Genomic DNA, 16,981 nt, shown 5'->3' with positions numbered 1-16,981 from the left:
GGTGGTGGAAAGGGAGAACGGTGGAATGTGAAAACACTTGTCCTGCATCTCTGTGAGTTCCATTGGTATCAGGGAGAAGGAACACTTCCAGCAAGGCCCAGAGGGATGAGGACGGACACCGTGCCTGGTTCCCTCTGGAAGACTAGTGATTTTGTTGTTGTATGGCTCATCCCACCACAACAAGTCACAGTCTGCCCTAGGGCACACGGCCTCTGCAGCGATGCTGAACGCACGGGGACTGGCTGGGGCTGCGTGTGGCCCTTTTCCACTTCTGACCACCTCGGACATTGCTTTGGTGAGCCTTGAGATTGAAGCAACGCGAGGCAGGTCTGAAACCCCACCTTCAACCATGCCCCAGCCGGAGCTGCACCCCACAACTTTGGGGAGCATCCTGGGAGAGCCTGGAGGATGCAAAGCTGCCGTGGCTCCAGCCCACCCCACCTGCAGGACGAAGGGACGCCCACAGGGTCAGGAAACACACGGGAAAACCGCAGCACATCCGCGGCTGCGCTCCAGGGCGTGCAGCCGGGCATCCCACCCCAAACCCACCACCACGGAGGGTCCCCTTCTGCCAGAGACGGGGATGGGACAGCCTGAAGCGCTGAGCATCACCCAGTGTGGGCTGGCAGCTCCAGGTGTGCGGCTCCGAGACTCCCCAAAAAAAACCCCAAAAAATCCCAAAAACCCCGAAGCGCCGAGCCCTGGGGAGCGCCCGAAGCCCCGCCCACGTATGCAAATTAACCGCTGGGCTCAGCCAATGGGGGAGCAGGGGGCGCGGCCACGGCGGGACTTGCCCGGGCATGTGCGCGCGGCGGCTTCCGGGCCGGACACGTGTGAGCCGCGCCGGGAGCGGTCAGTGCCGGGACACCGGGACAGCGGGACAGCGGGGGGCCGGCGGGGGCCTGCAGCGGCCTGGGGATGGTACACGGGCCGGGCAGGGAGCTGGGCCGGAGCCAGGCCGGCAGGGGCCTGGAGCGAGGTAGGGAGGGCCCGGGTAATGGGCAGACAGGGCCCTAGGGAGCACGGAATGGGGGGGACACAGGGGGTAGTGGGGTGGGCAGGGGGCTGCGGGTCGGCGAGGGGCTGGGCAGGGCCCTGGGAGCGGGAGTGGGGCGGTGTGGGACGGGCAATGAGGGCGCAAAGGCGTGGGGACGGGGTGTGACAGTGTGTCCGTGTCCCCTGCCCCCCTTCCCTCGCCCCATAGCTCCTGGCTGTGCCCCCCCCGCGGGTGGGGGTTGCCGTGGGGCGTGTGCGTTTTCTGGCAGGGGAGCGTGGGGTCCGCATGGCGCTCATGCCTCCCTGCGCACGCTCCGGCAGGAATGCCACCGGGCAAAGGACAGATGACCCCGCTGCTGCCCGCCCCGAAGGTCTCCGTGCCCACCCTGCAGGGCACCCATGTCCCCGCCGCGGGGGACTGCGCTCAGGCCCCGCAGGGTCGCAGCAAGAAGAAGAGCCGTAAGCACCAGCGGTTCATGGAGCGCCGGGCGGTGCTGGAGCAGAAGGGGCTGCTGAGCCCCCATGGGCGCCTGGACAGTCAGACCACCGAGTCGGGGCTGGAGGCACACGCTGCGCTCACCGAGGCGCATGGCACCACGGCGCCGCGCTGTGACAAGGTCCCCAAGCCCAAAGGGACGGCGTCTGCGTCCCTGTCTCCATCTGCCTCTCCAGACAGCATAGCCAGGCACCACTCCGTGCTGCTGTCCCAGGGGAATGGCAGCTCCAAGAGGGTGAGGACGTCCTCCCTGGTCCTGCGCCCGGGCAAGTACGTGGCCATCGACTGTGAGATGGTGGGCACCGGTCCTCAGGGCAGGCTGAGCGAGCTGGCACGCTGCTCCGTGGTGAACTATGAGGGGGATGTCGTCTATGACAAGTATGTCCGGCCCGAGCTCCCCATCGTGGACTACCGGACACGCTGGAGCGGCATCACCAAGCAGCACATGAAGAATGCAATTCCCTTCACGGCTGCCCAGGCAGAGGTGAGGGGAAAAAAAAGAAATTAAAAAATGCCAAAAAGTCTCTGTTATCTGTCAGACACAAATTGGGATTCCTGGTGGCCTGTGCTAGGCCGCTCTGAGGCAGAGGCACAACACAGGAATGGGAGCTTTCTGAAGCTGTGCAGTGGGTTGGTTTGCTTGCTTGTTATTCCTTCTGGGAGCCTGAAAACTATAAGCCAAGGAGCTGAATTTAATACAGAATGGCTTATTTTATTCTTAAGTGGTGTTTCTTTCTCTGCAGTGTCTGTCTAACCCTCTGTGACTCTTCCAGATCCTGAAGATCTTGAAAGACAAGATTGTGGTAGGACACGCCATCCACAATGACTTCCAAGCCTTGAAGTACTTCCACCCGAAAGACAGGACTCGAGACACCAGCCAGAGCCCTGTGCTGAAGAAAAGGGCAGGGCTGCCTGTCAGAGCCAATGTGTCCCTCAAGAACTTGGCCAGGCACCTTCTCCATAAAAAGATCCAGGTAAGCACCAGGAACCCTGAGATGGGAAACAGCCCTGGGTTAGCTATGAACCTGTGTGTTCAGCGTTCTCCTCCCACCTCCATGAGTGTTCTCTGTGAGGTAGAGATGAACCTTGTTCACCCAGTACTCCTGGCTGTAAATAAGCTGGGAGAGCTGAGGACCTCCCTAGCTGACCATTAGACATCTCAGTAAAATGGGGACAAGACCTGTGCCCTCCAAAAAAGGTGGAAGAGATACCTGTATGGCCTTGGCTACATCAAACCTTTGCCATCTCCAAAACCCACAGCACTTGTGTCCTTCCAAGCAAGCAGACAGCACAACCTGTGAGATTTTTGCTGCCCCTTTTACCTAATGAGGCTTTTTTCCCCTTTTCTCTCAGGTTGGCTGCAAAGGACACTCGTCAGTGGAGGACGCTCAGACAGCCATGGAGCTGTACAGACTGGTGGAGGTGGAGTGGGAGAAGGAGCTGGCCCACAGCCTGCCCCCCCGGCCCCCCAGCCCCATCACAGACCCCGCTGCAGACAGCAGCCAGTACCTGGATGACCAGTACTGGCCCACAGATCTGATGGCAAGCAGCCTGTGATGAGGGACAGCGTCTCCTCCGTGCTTTTTGGGCCATCCTGGTGCCTTCAGCTGTTAAAGGTGGAGGTGACTGCTGACCCCCTCCCCTGGGGCTTGTGCCCAGCACCCAGCCCTGCTCAGGGATGGAGACATGGTGACACCCGGACACAAGCAATCTCCCCAAAATGCTGTCTGCAGCCCTGAGCTGTCACACAGAAATAAGGGCTGTGACTGCACCGTGTTCATCTGTCACTTGGGGATGAGCAGGGTCCTGTGTCAGCCTGGAGGAGCCTGTGTGGGCATGTAATGGGAGCTACCAGCACCTTCCATGCTTTCTGTGGGGTTTTCCTTGTCCCAGACAGCAAGGGGCAAGTCTTCCTGTGGAGGGTCTGAGGTGTTTCACTGATGCTCAAAGGCTGCAAAGCGTCTGGGCCAGTAAACAACCCATTTGCTCCTCACTTTCTTTCATAGACTCACAGAATATGCTGAGTTGGAAGGGATCCATCAGGATTGTTGAGTCCAACCCCTGGCCCTGCACAGGACACCCAAAGAATTCCATCGTGTGCCTGAGAGCTTTGTCCAAACACTTCTTGAACTCACTCATGCTTGGTGCTGTGATCCCTTTCCTGGAGAACTTGTTCCAGGGCTCAGCTCCAGGTGTGTGCTGAATATTTTGTCCAGAAGGATACTGTGAGAGACAGTATCAAAAGCTTTGCTTAAGTCCAAAAAGATTTCATCGCCTGGTGTCCCTCAACCAGGTGGGCACCCTGTTGTAGAAGGAAATCAGTTCAATGAGCAGGACTTTGCCCTCATGAAGCCATGCTGGCTGTGACCAATGACTGCATTGTGCTCCAGGTGTTTTTCAATACCTCTCAAAAAACAGTTTCCATGATTTTACCTGTCAGCAAAGTGAGACTGACAGGCTATAGTTTCCAGTGTCCTTGCCCTTCAAAGCTGGGGCAACATTTGCCAACTTTCAGTCATCTGGGACCTCTCTAGACTCCCAAGACTGGTCAAAAATAGTTGAGCAGCTCTGTAATGAGATTCAGCAGCTCTGTAATGAGATTCAGCAGCTCTTTGAGGATTCTTGGATGAATCCCATCAGGCCCCATAGATTTTTAGGGATCCAACTGCACAATGAAATTCAGGAGGAAAGTCTGGGTCTAATCAGTGTCTAGCCTGGACAAGAGCATTAAAAGCACTTCATTTGAAATAAATGATTCACATAATTGTCCAATTCTGAATTAAAAAACTCTTCTGGCTAAAGCCCTTGTGTGTATTCTGTGTGATTTGATCTGGCATTTCTCCAGGAGTGAGAGGGCAGGATGAGGTTGCCCAAGTACCATGTTGTGCTCAAGGGCTTCAAACTGACCTGCAACTGGAAAAGGTGCTCTCAGTGGCTGGAGTGGGTCGTTCCTTGTGGTAGGAGCTTGTCCCCTCTGCTCTGGGGACACCCCTGTGAAGGCAGGAGGAGCAGGGAGCAAGATCAGTGTGGGAATGTGAGCTGTTGCATGGGCTGCTGTCATGGTGTGAGGACAGGGTAATGCTCATCTGCTGTGACTCTGCCTGTAGGTGACCTGTGGCTGCAGAAATGTGCCCCAGTGGGGCCTGTGAGCACCAGACAGGGGTTTGGGGCTGAACACTGAGAGTTACCTGATTCACCAAGGAACTGAACAGCCATGGCTATAGAAAATTGGCATTTTTTTGCCATGTTCCGTAATGGCAGCCCTGAGGTGCATCCCATGAGCACAGCCCCACTGCTTGGGCTGTGAGATGGGAGGTGACAGAGCAGGCTGGAGGGCTGCCAGCACCCTGGGGACTGGGAGCCTGGTGCAGCACAGCGGGTACAACAGCCAGCACTGGAATGGAGTCCATGACCCTGTCAGCCAGGCCAGACCATCCCAGGCTTTTCCTAGCAGCTGGTGGAAGGTAAGGAGAGCTCAGCCCCAGGCTTGGGAAGCGGCCAAGGCAGCCGGGTGACGTAGACACACCTGACGCACACATCAGTGCCATTACCAGACACTTGCACTTCCCATCTTAACTCCTCCCTCCCTGGCAGTGGGAGGGAGGAACAGCTCAGAAATGCTTTGAAATGTGTCAGGCACATCTAAAAATCTTTGTCCTCACAGTGGTCCAAACACAACCATCCTTCATCAGGTATAATAACCTGGGCTCTGCCATGAGCTTGTGGTCTGGATGGGAAAGGAAACGTGGCCCCATGGTAGGCCTTTAAATCCTGCTTGTTCCAGTTTGTCCCAGGTGTGTTCCTGATGCAGCAAGCTGTTAAACAGGGTCAGCAGCACCCTCTGTGCCAGCCTCAGGGTGCAGCTCAGCTGAGCTGTGCAATGTCAGCAGCACCTGAACCCCACAGGGCACACAGAGGGGTGCAGGAGGAGCTCCTCACAGTTGCTGCAGGTCTGCTTCCTCCCCTCTGCCATCTCCACCTCCTTCAGGGTGGCAGGAGTGAAGTAAAGCTGTAGGAAAGGTGAAAGCTCTGCATCCCATTGTCAGTAGGTGGTGTCATCCCAAAAGTGATTCAGCAGTGCTGTCTTTGCTCCTGGGAAAGCAGACCTGGAGGAAGGACAGAGCAAAGCTTTGTTCACGGCCATATAACCTGGCCCCTGGTGTCACCTGGTGTAACCACATACCCTCAGGGTCTACATGAGTTTGTGGAGAGCTTATATGGGGTACTCCATGGTTCCCAAATGATTTGTTCACCTGAGCCCCAGCCTGTCACCCCTCCAGCCCCCCTGTCCCACTGCCTTGCACTAAGCCCTGTGATGGTCAATGTGAGACACGGGTGTGTTGGGGTGAACCTGGAGAAGGCTCTATCAGCCTGTGACTCAGCCTGCCTTGCCATCAGCCTAAGGCATAATCAAGGAAAAAAAAAGCGTTTCTGAAATCTTAACCATGCAGTGATTTAACCCTCCAGCTGAAATACCCTCCCTGCACTGGAGGCAAATTTGGAGGCAGCCGGGCAGCCAAAGGCCAGCAGCCCTTGGGTGCTGGCATGCCCCACAACCTTTGCTTCTTATGCCATGATCTCCATCTCTTGGGGAAGGTGAGAAACAAATTTGAGGGTTAATCCCTATTTGCATAAGATTTGAAAGTCTTGGAAAACCCCAACACTGTGTGCTGCAGCCCCCCAGAACAGGGCTGCTGCTGAGCAAAGCTCACACGGATGATTAGAGGTGGTTGCAATCCGCTCCCTGCCAACAATGTTTGCTCTGAATAATCTAAATGGCAACATTCGCCCCATTTTCAGCCTCTGAGAGCTAATCGGGATTTTCACAGGTGTTTGTGAATATTCACCTCCATGCCAGCTCGGAGTTGCCATGGCTGAGCAAACTCCAGCTCATCACACGCTCCGGCTCATCTCACCAGCAGCCTGCTGGAGCTCATGTCGGGATGCTGAGCATCTTTAGGCGGGAGAAGGAGGGCTGGGCTGGCTCACCATTTACCCTTAATTTTGTGTTAATTGAAGAATCTGCAGAAAACTTGGCTGTTATCTCAACAACCCCTGAACAATGATTAACCCAAACCCATGAATCCAGCACTGGGCTTTTTTATCAGAGGGAAAACATTGTCGAATGAGTTTTTCCCAGCCAGCTGCGAGTGCAGGTAACCGATAAGGCCGTCATTGGAGTGGGGCTGAGCCAATGGGAGCCGATGGCGATGGCTTTTACTTCTGTCTAGCAACAGCTTCTCTTTGAGCAGCAGGAACAATTCAACGCTTTCTCTTGCTTTTATTGAGCTTTCCTCCTGCTACATGGGGGTTTTCATGGGGGGCACTCAAAAAACTGAGGCTTGTGTGGATTGTCCACATTTTGCTGCATGTTTTGGTGTCTGTTCCTTTCCTGCCATGGTGAAAGTTTTGCAGCTGTGAAAGGCTGCTCACATCCTGGGTTCTGCTCACTCCCTCCCTTGTCCATGCACCAGAGATTCTGCTGGGTGGGTGTTGGACACCCACAGGGTCCTTGGAACAGCACCATGGCAGAAGAGCAGCTGTACTAGGAGCCCTGTGGCAGGGATGTGTATCCAACCCTCCTGCCCTGCATCCCCAGTGCCTGACCATGGTCCAGCACCTCTCCCAGCTGCCAGGGGCTGTCTGCATGGGGAGCACGTCTGGGAGCAGCATCTCCTGATCGAACACCTGGCTTGCTTTGCTGCTGCCTCTGCTTTTCACGGTTCATATGGTCGAAATGCCACGTAAAGCCCAAATCACAGAAAACTGCAGAGTTAGAAGGAGCTCACCAACAACAGGTGTTGGACAGATCATACCTAAAAATCACAACATGAACGTCTTGGGGCGGAGCAATGCTGGTACGTAATAAGAGCTCGGAGCAAGCCCCTAACCTGAGGCAGTCTGTCCCCTCGCTGCGGAGATGCAGAGGGATGATTCACCCTGTTTGCAGTCAGAGAGCAGAGGCTTCGCTCACCAGAGACCTAAGCAGTCACAGCAGAGGGAGGACCCACGTTCCCTGCACCCCAGCCCCACCAGCACCCTCACCCACCCCTCTCCCCTACTCCCTACTCGAGGGCAAATTAGAAGGCAGAAAACTCGCAGCCAACTCTAAATTAAAATCTCAGGAGCCTTAATAAGCGGCTTGGCCGGAAGAAGCGGATAGGTGTGATGTGGAAATGAATAGGCACATCTGGCAGCCGCTTAGCACCTGGGCTGCAGCAGGGGTGTGCGTGATGTGTGCGTGTGCAAACCCCGGCGCAGCCTCCCGGATTGGCTGCAAAACCCCTTCCCGACCAACGCCGGGGAGCAGGGTGCCCTAGCAACAGTCTTTTCCTAATGAAAAACAAGCCACTTAACTAACCATCGTGACTGTGTGCATATGAGAGGCAAAGGCATAATTCCCGGCAGCTCCGTCCTCCCCGGGGAGCTGGCCCAAAAGGGGGCTGCAAAGCTGAGCTGGACGGGTGGGGTGGCCTGACCTGGACCCCTCAGTCCCTGCTCTACAAATGCTTTGGGTGCATGGCAAAGGCTGCTGCAGCAAAACACAAAGAAGCCCCCAAGGATAACCTTCCTCCACCCCCAGAAGGGCTCACCCTGCCAAGGCACCCCACAGCCCTGCACTCAGGCTGAGCTGGGGGCTGCATGCCAACAGCTCACGGGGGCCATGAGCTGCTGAAGGTGCCACCTTTGGATCAGGAGGGACTCGTGGGGTGCAGCACTGGGGGAATGTGAGGTGTTCCCCAGCACCGCCAGGAAAAGGAGGCGCTGAGGGGTTGGTCACTGCTGTGGTCTTGCTTGGGGATGTCACCTTTCCTTGTTCCTGCCCTGGGATTCTCTCCTCCAGCAGCTGCCCAGGAAAAAGGCTCCAAGGACAGTGATGTGGAATGCATGAGCATAAGCCCATGGCTTAATCACAGCCCCTCTGAAAGCCAGATAACAAAATAACCAGCATGGGGGGACTGGGGTTGGCCCTGGGATCAGGGGGAGCAGGGACACGTTGCAGGAGTCAGGCGGGCAGCAATGGCAATAGATATCAAAGAAGAGAATGGCTTTGGGGCGGCAGAAACCCATCTTCCTTGGGGAACAGCAAGTTATATGACAGCTTTCTCCTTGGCAAGGCGTGCAATTCCCAGTAAGACAATGTGGGGAGAGGACCAGCTCAGCCCACTGGCACTGGGGACAGCAGCAGCGTGCTGTGGTGTTTCCTTCGTTCCCATTTGCTGCATCCTTCCAGGGACCTTAAAGCTGTGCACCCAATCTGTGGTCTTTCAGCCTTTCCTTTTGCCCTCTCAGCTTACCCTGGGGATGATGGGGAGACGTTTAAAAAGCACCTGTGGTGCTTTTTAAAATTTCCTTTTAGAGGGAGGTTTCATCTCAGCTGAAAGAACAGCCCATGCCTCCAGCTCAGACCTGCCCCACAACAGAGCTGCCTCCTCCACTGCACCTCTGCACACCTGCGTCCCCTCACAGAGCACTAGAAATAACCCTATTCTTTTTTCTTCCTCTCTGTCAAACAAGAAAACAATGATGCCATCATCTTTCCAAAGCCGCTGGCCAGGGCAGAGCAGCAAGTGTAGGGCAATATCCCTGCCACAAAGGGTGCAGTGTGGTGCACTCTTCTCTGGGGGAACCCGATGGAGAAAATTAAAGAATAACAGGAATAGAGAGAAAGCGCGAAGCGTGACTCCTCCATCCCCTGAACAGACCCCCGGGGAGCCCCCAGTTCCAATTTTCACTCAATTTCTGCCCATTTCAGGTTTTTGCAGTCCCGGCTGTTCACTAGATGGTGCCCTCGGGCTGCTGGTTCCTGAATTATCCCCTCACAGGCTGGGATGGGATGGGATGGGAGGGGGCCCGGCTCTGTCCCGGGTTCCCAGGATGTATTCAGGAAGCTCTCAAGCACAAAAGCAGCGTGAAGGCCCCTTCTATCACTCAGTTAAATCCCGGCATGTTCTGGGGTCTTCGAGGTCTGGTAACGCTCTGCAAGCTCTGGCCTCTCTCCCATATCCCAGGTCTGCCTGAACCCATTAGTATTTTAAAATTCTACTGCTATTATGGTGACAGCCCCAAAACAGGAGAAAATGGACAAAGAGGCAATTCCATCGTGAATGTATTTGAGTAAAATAGCTACCAACCATCCATTAACTGTCACCAAAAAACATGTACAGCCGTAGTTCCTGAGCACCAGACAGGGGTGAAAGAGGAGGAAGACAAGCTAACACCCATTAGTGTTACTCAGAGGGTAGGAATTCATTTAGGAATGTAAAGCCAGGGGCATAAAGTACCATTAGCTGTGTCTGTTAGGGAAGAGCCCTGCCGTGGGCAGGAGGATGTGGCTGGACAGGGATGCAGGGCACCTAGTGGGTACAGGACCACCCATGGACCCAGGGAGGAACAGCCAGAGATGCTCCAGGGCAGCTTTGGGGTCTGTTTGCATTTGGCCTTCACCTGGCCAGGATGGAGACCTTTCCCCTTTTATTGGAACCCGCTCCTGCCGTTATAAGATGGAGATCCCAGCGGTGAGTGGCAGCTTCCAGGGGCCAAGTCACACAAGGCCACTCTGTGGTGGCACAGTGGGACACGCCAGAAACCCCGTTAACCTTCTGGTCTCTTAAAACAGCAGAGTGATGGAAAGCATCAAAGCCAGAGCTGCACAGAGCACCAGTTTTTGTCATTTTAAGATGGCATTATAGTGCAGTTTAGGGAGAAAAATTCTCTCCAAAAGTGGTTTCTCCTCTCTGCCCCACCCCAGACAAGCCCCGAGTGCAGTCCATCCACAGGACATGCTCCAGGTCCTGCAGAGCCATCCAGACAGCAGGGCTGGAGCAACAAAGGCCAGGAACAGTGCCAAGTTTTTATCGTTATTTTTATATTGTTTGGTTTTTTAGGGTTAGGGGGTTTTTTGGTACTGGGCAGATCAAGCTGGAAATAATGGAGAAGAAATTAAGTTTGCCTTCAGCATTAGCAGCTTAAATGTCCTGGAGGGAGACACTTTACCAGTGAGTCTTGAGGAGCTAGTGTCAGCAGGAGGCAGGAATGGTCCTCTTGGCCTCTGGCATCACCAACTGCTATAAAAACAGGGCAAAACAGCACTCAGAGGCCTCCTTAGCATCTCTCATTTTGGGCGTGAATGCAGAGAACGAGCACATGAACAGAACAAGTGCTTACAGAGCCTCCTTTTGATCTTTTAGGGCCCCCTCAGTGGAGGAAAGCTTGAGCAAACCAACCCATTAAATTGGGAATTCAGTGCCAGGCTCCTCCATGGGGGCTGTCCTCCTACAATCAAATGATGCTCCTGCCTTGGACAGATGCATGTTCATGTCACATCTAGGCACGGCACCTTCCTCCCTGGCAAATCCCACCCTCAGAGACCTTCACCCTTTCTTCCTGGGAACCTGACAACCCTCTGCCTCCAACCCTGCAAAAAAAACCCCTAAATTTTGCTGTTATGTCCAGTGTCAGGAAAAACACCTCAGTCCAGCTACACACCCCTGTCATATCCATAATTTACCTTTGTGGAAGCTTGATACCCCCTTGTGAGGGAATTGCTTTGTATCCCACGCATGGATGTATTTTCCCCATTTACTTCTCATCCAGGAGAGAAAATTTCCTACAGAAATCCGAGTCTCAGGTGGGCTCTGTCTCCTCTCAAACCTCATTTGTTGGCACAAGGTAAGCACTGAGCTCTGAGGGGACCACGAGGAGGGGACAGGGGCAGTAGTTGTCGGGACAGAGAAAGATGGAGCAGCTGATGGGAATTTAAGGGGAGGGAGTCTTCCCCTCGGACTTGTCTCTCAGGCCCCCGTTGCTTCCCCCAGGGGGCCCATTTCACTTCCCAAAAGCTCTGTTCATGGGAATTGCTGCACTGGGAGCTGTGGGGGCTCTGCCAGCCTCCAGCGAGGATTCTGGGCACTTCCCCACACCCTCAGCAGGAGCAGGCACATGACATGAAGGCAGAGAGGACTGACCCCCAACTACCCTACCAGGCAGGATCGGGATCAATCCTGACTGCCTGCACCCCCGAAAGCAGGAGAACAACACTGCCAAAGCCAGGACACCGTGTGTGTGGGGGGGTGTGGATGTGAGTATGGGTATCTCAGTGGGTGTATGTGTGTGTGTGTATGTGTATGTGTGTGTGTGTATGTGTATGTGTGTGTGTGTGTGTGTATGTGTGTGTGTGTGTGTGTATGTGTATGTGTGTCTGTGTCTCTCTGTGTGTCTCTGTGTGTGTCTCTCTGTGTATGTTTGTGTGTCTCTCTGTGTATGTCTGTGTTTGTGTCTGTGTGTCTGTGTGTCTGTGTGTCTCTCTGTGTATGTCTGTGTCTGTGTGTGTGTGTCTGTGTGTCTCTGTGTGTGTCTGTGTGTCTGTGTGTCTGTGTGTCTTTGTGTGTGTGTCTGTGTCTGTGTGTGTGTGTCTGTGTGTCTCTGTGTGTCTGTGTGTCTGTGTCTGTGTCTGTGTGTGTGTGTCTTTGTGTGTGTGTCTGTGTCTGTGTGTGTGTGTCTGTGTGTCTCTCTGTGTGTGTCTGTCTGTGTCTGTGTGTCTCTGTGTGTGTGTGTCTGTGTCTGTGTCTCTCTGTGTGTGTCTGTGTGTGTCTGTCTGTGTCTGTGTGTCTCTGTGTGTGTGTCTGTCTGTGTCTGTGTGTCTCTGTGTGTGTGTCTGTCTGTGTCTGTCTGTCTCTGTGAGTGTGTCCGTGTGTGTGCAGCAGTCCGGGCTCTGTCCCTGTCCCCAGAGCAGGGCTGACCCGCTCACAGGTCCCAATAAGGGGACGTTTTGAGCAAGGGCTTTATGAAACTGCCTTTCACGGGCAGCACAGAGGACACTTGTTCCCGGGGCCAAACCTCCTTCTCCCCGGCTCCTGCTGCGGGACGCTCGGCTGCTCAGAGCCCGCAGGGCCCGTGCTGAAGGAGCAGAGCTGCGAAAGGGGATTTACGGCTGGCTGCGAGGCAAGAGGGGCAGCGGGAGGAGCCGGGGGAAAGCTCTGGGGAGAGGGAGGCATCGAGGCAGGGCTGCAGCCGGCTGACGCCAGCCCCGCTCTGCGGCCTGAGACCCTTCCAAGGCGCCAGCCGAGGTACAGATGTTCCCATTGTGCATCTTGGGAGCCTTCTCGGAAAACTCCAGCAGCTCCGTTCCTCAAGCTGCCTTTTTAGCTCCAGCTTTTGGGTTTTTTTCCTTTTTTTCTTTTTTTTAATTTTTTTTTTTTTAATAATATATATAAGTTTGGAGGAGAGCCTTCTCCCTGCTGCATTTCTTTGCCTCACGCCAAGCCCTGCAGCATTTTAAAAGCTCTCTCTGCACTTCGTGGCCCCCCTGCACCTGAAGCATGGTCACCACCCTGGTGCTGGCGCTGTTGGACTCCGGTACAAAGCAGCCACTGCCAGCCACAGCCTGGTTTGTACTGCAGGAGCTGGTTAGGGGGTGAAGCAGGGCGCTGGGAAGGGTGGGCTGAGCAGCGGGCATCCTGCAAACTGGTTCTGCTCTGGTGCTCCCGGGCACCTGACGCCTGAAGTACACATGACCCCATCCCTGCTCCCTGCCCGGTTCTCCCACCACCCGAAGCAACATCACAGTGAGGACAGAAGAGCTTTGCAAACCACTTTGAGATCCTCAATTATAGTGTTGTTGTTGTTGGTTGGTTTTTTTCCCACCTCTGCTTCCTATGGGCAGAAGCAGCTACGCTGGGACAAGAAGTGAGGTGTGCAAGGAAGATGTGAGATGAACCCTTGGGTGCAGTGGGACAGGCAGTTTTGAAAACTCAAACTGAGGATGGAGCTGAAAGTTTGTGAAAGCATTTGGGGAAGAATCAGCCTCTTAGGGCGGGATGAGGGCAAGGAATCAGAGCTGCAAGGTGCCTGCCCCTGCCTCGAGCTCCATCTTTATGGTGTGTTTGGCTCCTCCAGGCAGAGGGACTGACCAGTTCCTTGGATTCAGTCTAGATGTGAGGAGGGAGAATGATAAAACCCTTCTTTGGGACCTGCTTTACTCCTCCCTCTCACCCTGCCTTTGCTTAGAAATCTTTTGGGCCAAGCCACAGACCACTGTGGATCCCCCACAGCTGAAGTTCCCGATAGCCTCCAGGTGCAAACACAACAAGAAGGCAAGGAAAAAGCCCTGCAGCGCTCTCAAACCCTCATCCCGGCCTGCGTCCTCTCTCAAGCACAGCTTTAATGTTAGTGGTACAGCCAGGTGTAATTTAGTTAAGAAGTGGAGCTTAGAAGAGGGGAAATTACCCCATCTCTGCTTGCCCGCCTTAGCGGCTTATGGATAAAAGGGTAATAAACAAGAATCAGCTTACAAAGAGAAAGAGAAAAGCAACACTGCTTAGAGCCAGAGAGCAACTGAAAGGGCACGTTTGTAACAGGAAAGATGTTTACAGCCCACTAGAAGCAAGAAACGCCATGGCTTTTAATGGGAGCGGGAGCAGAGGGCATCTGTCTTTCAAAACAATCAGGAAAGGGAATCTGAAAAGCAAACACAGTTCCCTGAGACATTAAAGAAAAAAACAGCAGCTGGTGGAAGTCACCCTCAGATCAGAAGGACACCCAGAGCAGGGATCACAGCAGTGGCAGGGTGACAGGCAGGGCTGGAGACAGGAGGGAAGGCAGGGCTCCCTGGAGCCCCGTGCTGGAGTCAGTCTGCCTTGGGAAACTCCATGCTGAGGGTTTAATCTCCTGCTCCTGCAGATAGGCTCTTCCCTATCAGCTTCCTTCTCCAGGCACAATGCCCTTGGGACCTGTGAGCCAGCACGTCCCCCCACTCTGTTGGTGGCAGGAGGCAGAGGGCAGCAGGGTGTGGCACCAGCGTGGTGCTGATTTTTGTCTCCTAAGCTCCTAAAAACGGAGCAAAACTGTGGGTAACTCCCAGCCAGGCCCCTGCAGCAAAGCCTGAGCCCCAAGCCATGAGCACAACCCAGACCAGTGTCTGCTACCCTCCAACATAAAAACTTGGGCTTTACAGAGACTCTTCCACAGCCTCCAAGTTGCATTTAAATCACCCCAAGTGTAACCTCCAGCCTCCACTTCCATCTCCGAGGTCCCTGTGCCTGTCAGGAGCTCTGGCCCATCCACACTGACTGTGCAGCCCGGACAGAGCACGGGCACGGTGAGGTGCTGAGGACAGCAGCTTCAAAGGCTGCCTTGAACAGGTATTCAAGCAGGGCAGGGAGAGCCGCACACATTTGAGTTAACAGATCTGAGAAACTGAGAAGCACCTGTAGGATTAAGGAGCAGAGCAGAAGCTTTGAGAACACCCTCAGCCCCGAAAAGATGGATAGGAGCCATCTCCCTTCCTCTGACACCTACACGCCTTTTGAAGTCCTGGCCCGTATGCTAAAAAGTTAATAATTACAAAGAAAAACAGAGAGAAAGGAAGGCATCTTCCAGCAGAGTAGTGAACACGCACATCCTACTGCTGTTCATTAAAAGTAGCTAATAATCTCTTTTTTTCCCCCGCCCAGATAAAGCACAGTGTGTAAGTAGATAAGAGGCTTACATGCCCAGGAGGCTCAATTAACGTTCTTAGTTCACACGGCCTCAGGTAGGCAGCGCTGCTGACCCCCGGCTGCAGCTACTAAGTGTTTAAAAGAAATCTTTCTTTTAAGTTCTTAGAATCCAAAGATTTTTATTTTTAGTTATTCCTATAACCTTCCTCATCTCCACAGCACTTCAGTGCAAATATTCCCTGGCTCTACAGGTACTGCTGGCTGTACACCAGCAGCCTGACAAAACTTCTCTTCCCTCCCCTGTCACCTAAATCCTCACACAAAAGGAAGAGGCGCCTGATGAGGCTGTTCCTGTAGAACCCTGGTGCTGGGATGGGCAGGCTCAGGGTAAGGGCTGCTCTGCCCACCCGTGTCCTCTGTCCTGTAGACAGCTGGAGCTGCCTCTAGCGCCATTTTAAGTGAACATGGAACAGAAACCTCTGCCTGTTTTTCCCAGTTGTACCCTGACCCACCTTCCAGACGTTGGTTCCCTTCTGGAATCATTGGTGACACATGTGAAGGTGACTTTCTGATGCTTTCAGTTCACAGCCTCATGCTCTCCCCACCACCCCACCCTGTAGCTAATGTCTCTCACAGGACGGTGAAGCCGAAATAAACTCTGTGTTTCATCCCTAGGTGAGGTACAGGCTATCCCAGTGCTCCTGGACACAGCTTGCTCCTGCTTTCATCCTGCATGTATAAACTGGTGCCTGTTTCTGGAGCCAGCACACACCCTTCCCCTCCTGCCCTGCTCCTCGCTGCCGGCTCAGCTCTCCCCTGGGACTGTCAGAAGACAATATGGGTGAGCTCTGCTGGCTGTCATGGCAGGGACGCTTCAACAGCATCTATACTCAATGGGCTAGAGAAGATTAAGTGCTCTCTTTGCTTCTGAAAGGCCCATTTAATTCACTTTCACCCTCTCTTCCCCCTCTCCCAGACCTCCCTGGCATCCAGGACACAGGGACTTTTATTACACCACTGAAAATTCGAAGAGGACTGATCTATTTTTTTTTTTTTTTCGGCCTGTTCCACCCCATAGAAAAATATCTCTTGTGATGGGCCACCAAGCTTTCGTGCCTGCTGTCACACACAGGCAGCTCCAGCCCCGGGACAGTCTGCCAAGGGGTCTCAGCCAGCATCTGCCTTGGGCTCAGATGGCCCCAAGTGCAGAATTTAAAGCTGGGCTATGGGGAGGTCTCTGAGAAATGCAATCAGCCAGGGACAAAGGTTGTCTCTTCCTACTTGGTCCCCTTCAGTGTTTCAAAAGGACCTGGCAGAAGCCCTGAGGTGCTGGCAGGGTGGCAATGAGATGGGCAGGAGCGTTGGGATGGGACCAGCCTGCCCTTGGCCTCCCCACCTCTGTTTCTCCCTGTGCTGAGCCATCAGGTTCCTTCCTGCCAGCCCTTAGCACTGAGCACCTGTGGCAGGGCACAGCTGCCTGATGAGGTAGTTGAAATTCCAGAAATGTCTGAAATTCATTCCGTTTCCTCAGCTTGTGCTGGGGCTGCTGAAACCCACTCCACTCCGGATTTGTCCTGGTGGATATGAGCTTTCCTTGGCGTTGCACAGGCAGGAAGCTGGGCTGGGTTTTTGCACAGTAGGGGAAAGCAGGCTGCAGGAACGGGAGGAATCAAGGGCTTTGCATGCATGTGCCCTCCTGTGGCTCAGCTCAGCAGCAAGTTTGCTGTGTCCGTGGGGCTGAGCCCTGCCTGGTGCAGCAGCCCCAGGGGCAGCAGGAGCACGGGTAGGAATGCTTTTGCTGACAATAGCATCTGTAGGTCAGCATCCCTTGGCCTGCCAGGTGTGGGTGTCAGGGTTTAACTGGGAAGAGTCTGGATCCCCACCGGGGCAGACAGCTGCAAAATGTACTGGCTGCTAGGTGCTTAATGTAGGCATCTCTGGAGCTACCTCATTAAAACAAACTGGGAATCCAAAGATTTCCATTAGGAGATATGTGAGCAGGGAAAGGCACATCTGTCTGTTTGGTGAGCTCCCCATCCCTGAGTGGCTT

At 54.2% G+C, this 16,981-nt stretch overlaps 1 protein-coding gene across 2 annotated transcripts; it reads left to right on the top strand.

Annotated features, from left to right (window-relative positions):
• The first annotated feature begins 832 nt into the window (after window positions 1-832).
• AEN (apoptosis enhancing nuclease) lies at window positions 833-4,464 on the top strand. Of its 2 annotated transcripts, none has more exons than XM_040077270.2 (4): window positions 833-852; window positions 1,318-1,976; window positions 2,266-2,466; window positions 2,846-4,462. In XM_040077270.2, exons 2-4 carry the CDS (start codon window positions 1,320-1,322, stop codon window positions 3,047-3,049), a joined length of 1,062 nt encoding a protein of 353 aa, XP_039933204.2. In that variant the 5' UTR covers window positions 833-852; window positions 1,318-1,319; the 3' UTR covers window positions 3,050-4,462. The 2 variants fall into 2 exon arrangements, with proteins under 2 accessions (XP_039933204.2, XP_039933203.1); XM_040077269.2 differs by lacking the exon at window positions 833-852 and adding an exon at window positions 858-979 and having other exon boundaries at window positions 2,846-4,464.
• The last annotated feature ends 12,517 nt before the right edge of the window (window positions 4,465-16,981 follow it).

The sequence above is a fragment of the Hirundo rustica genome, chromosome 13 (assembly GCF_015227805.2).
Source record: "Hirundo rustica isolate bHirRus1 chromosome 13, bHirRus1.pri.v3, whole genome shotgun sequence".
Taxonomy (NCBI): Eukaryota; Metazoa; Chordata; class Aves; order Passeriformes; family Hirundinidae; genus Hirundo; species Hirundo rustica.
Note: the sequence above shows the minus strand (reverse complement) of the source record. Positions and strands in the feature narration are given on the sequence as shown.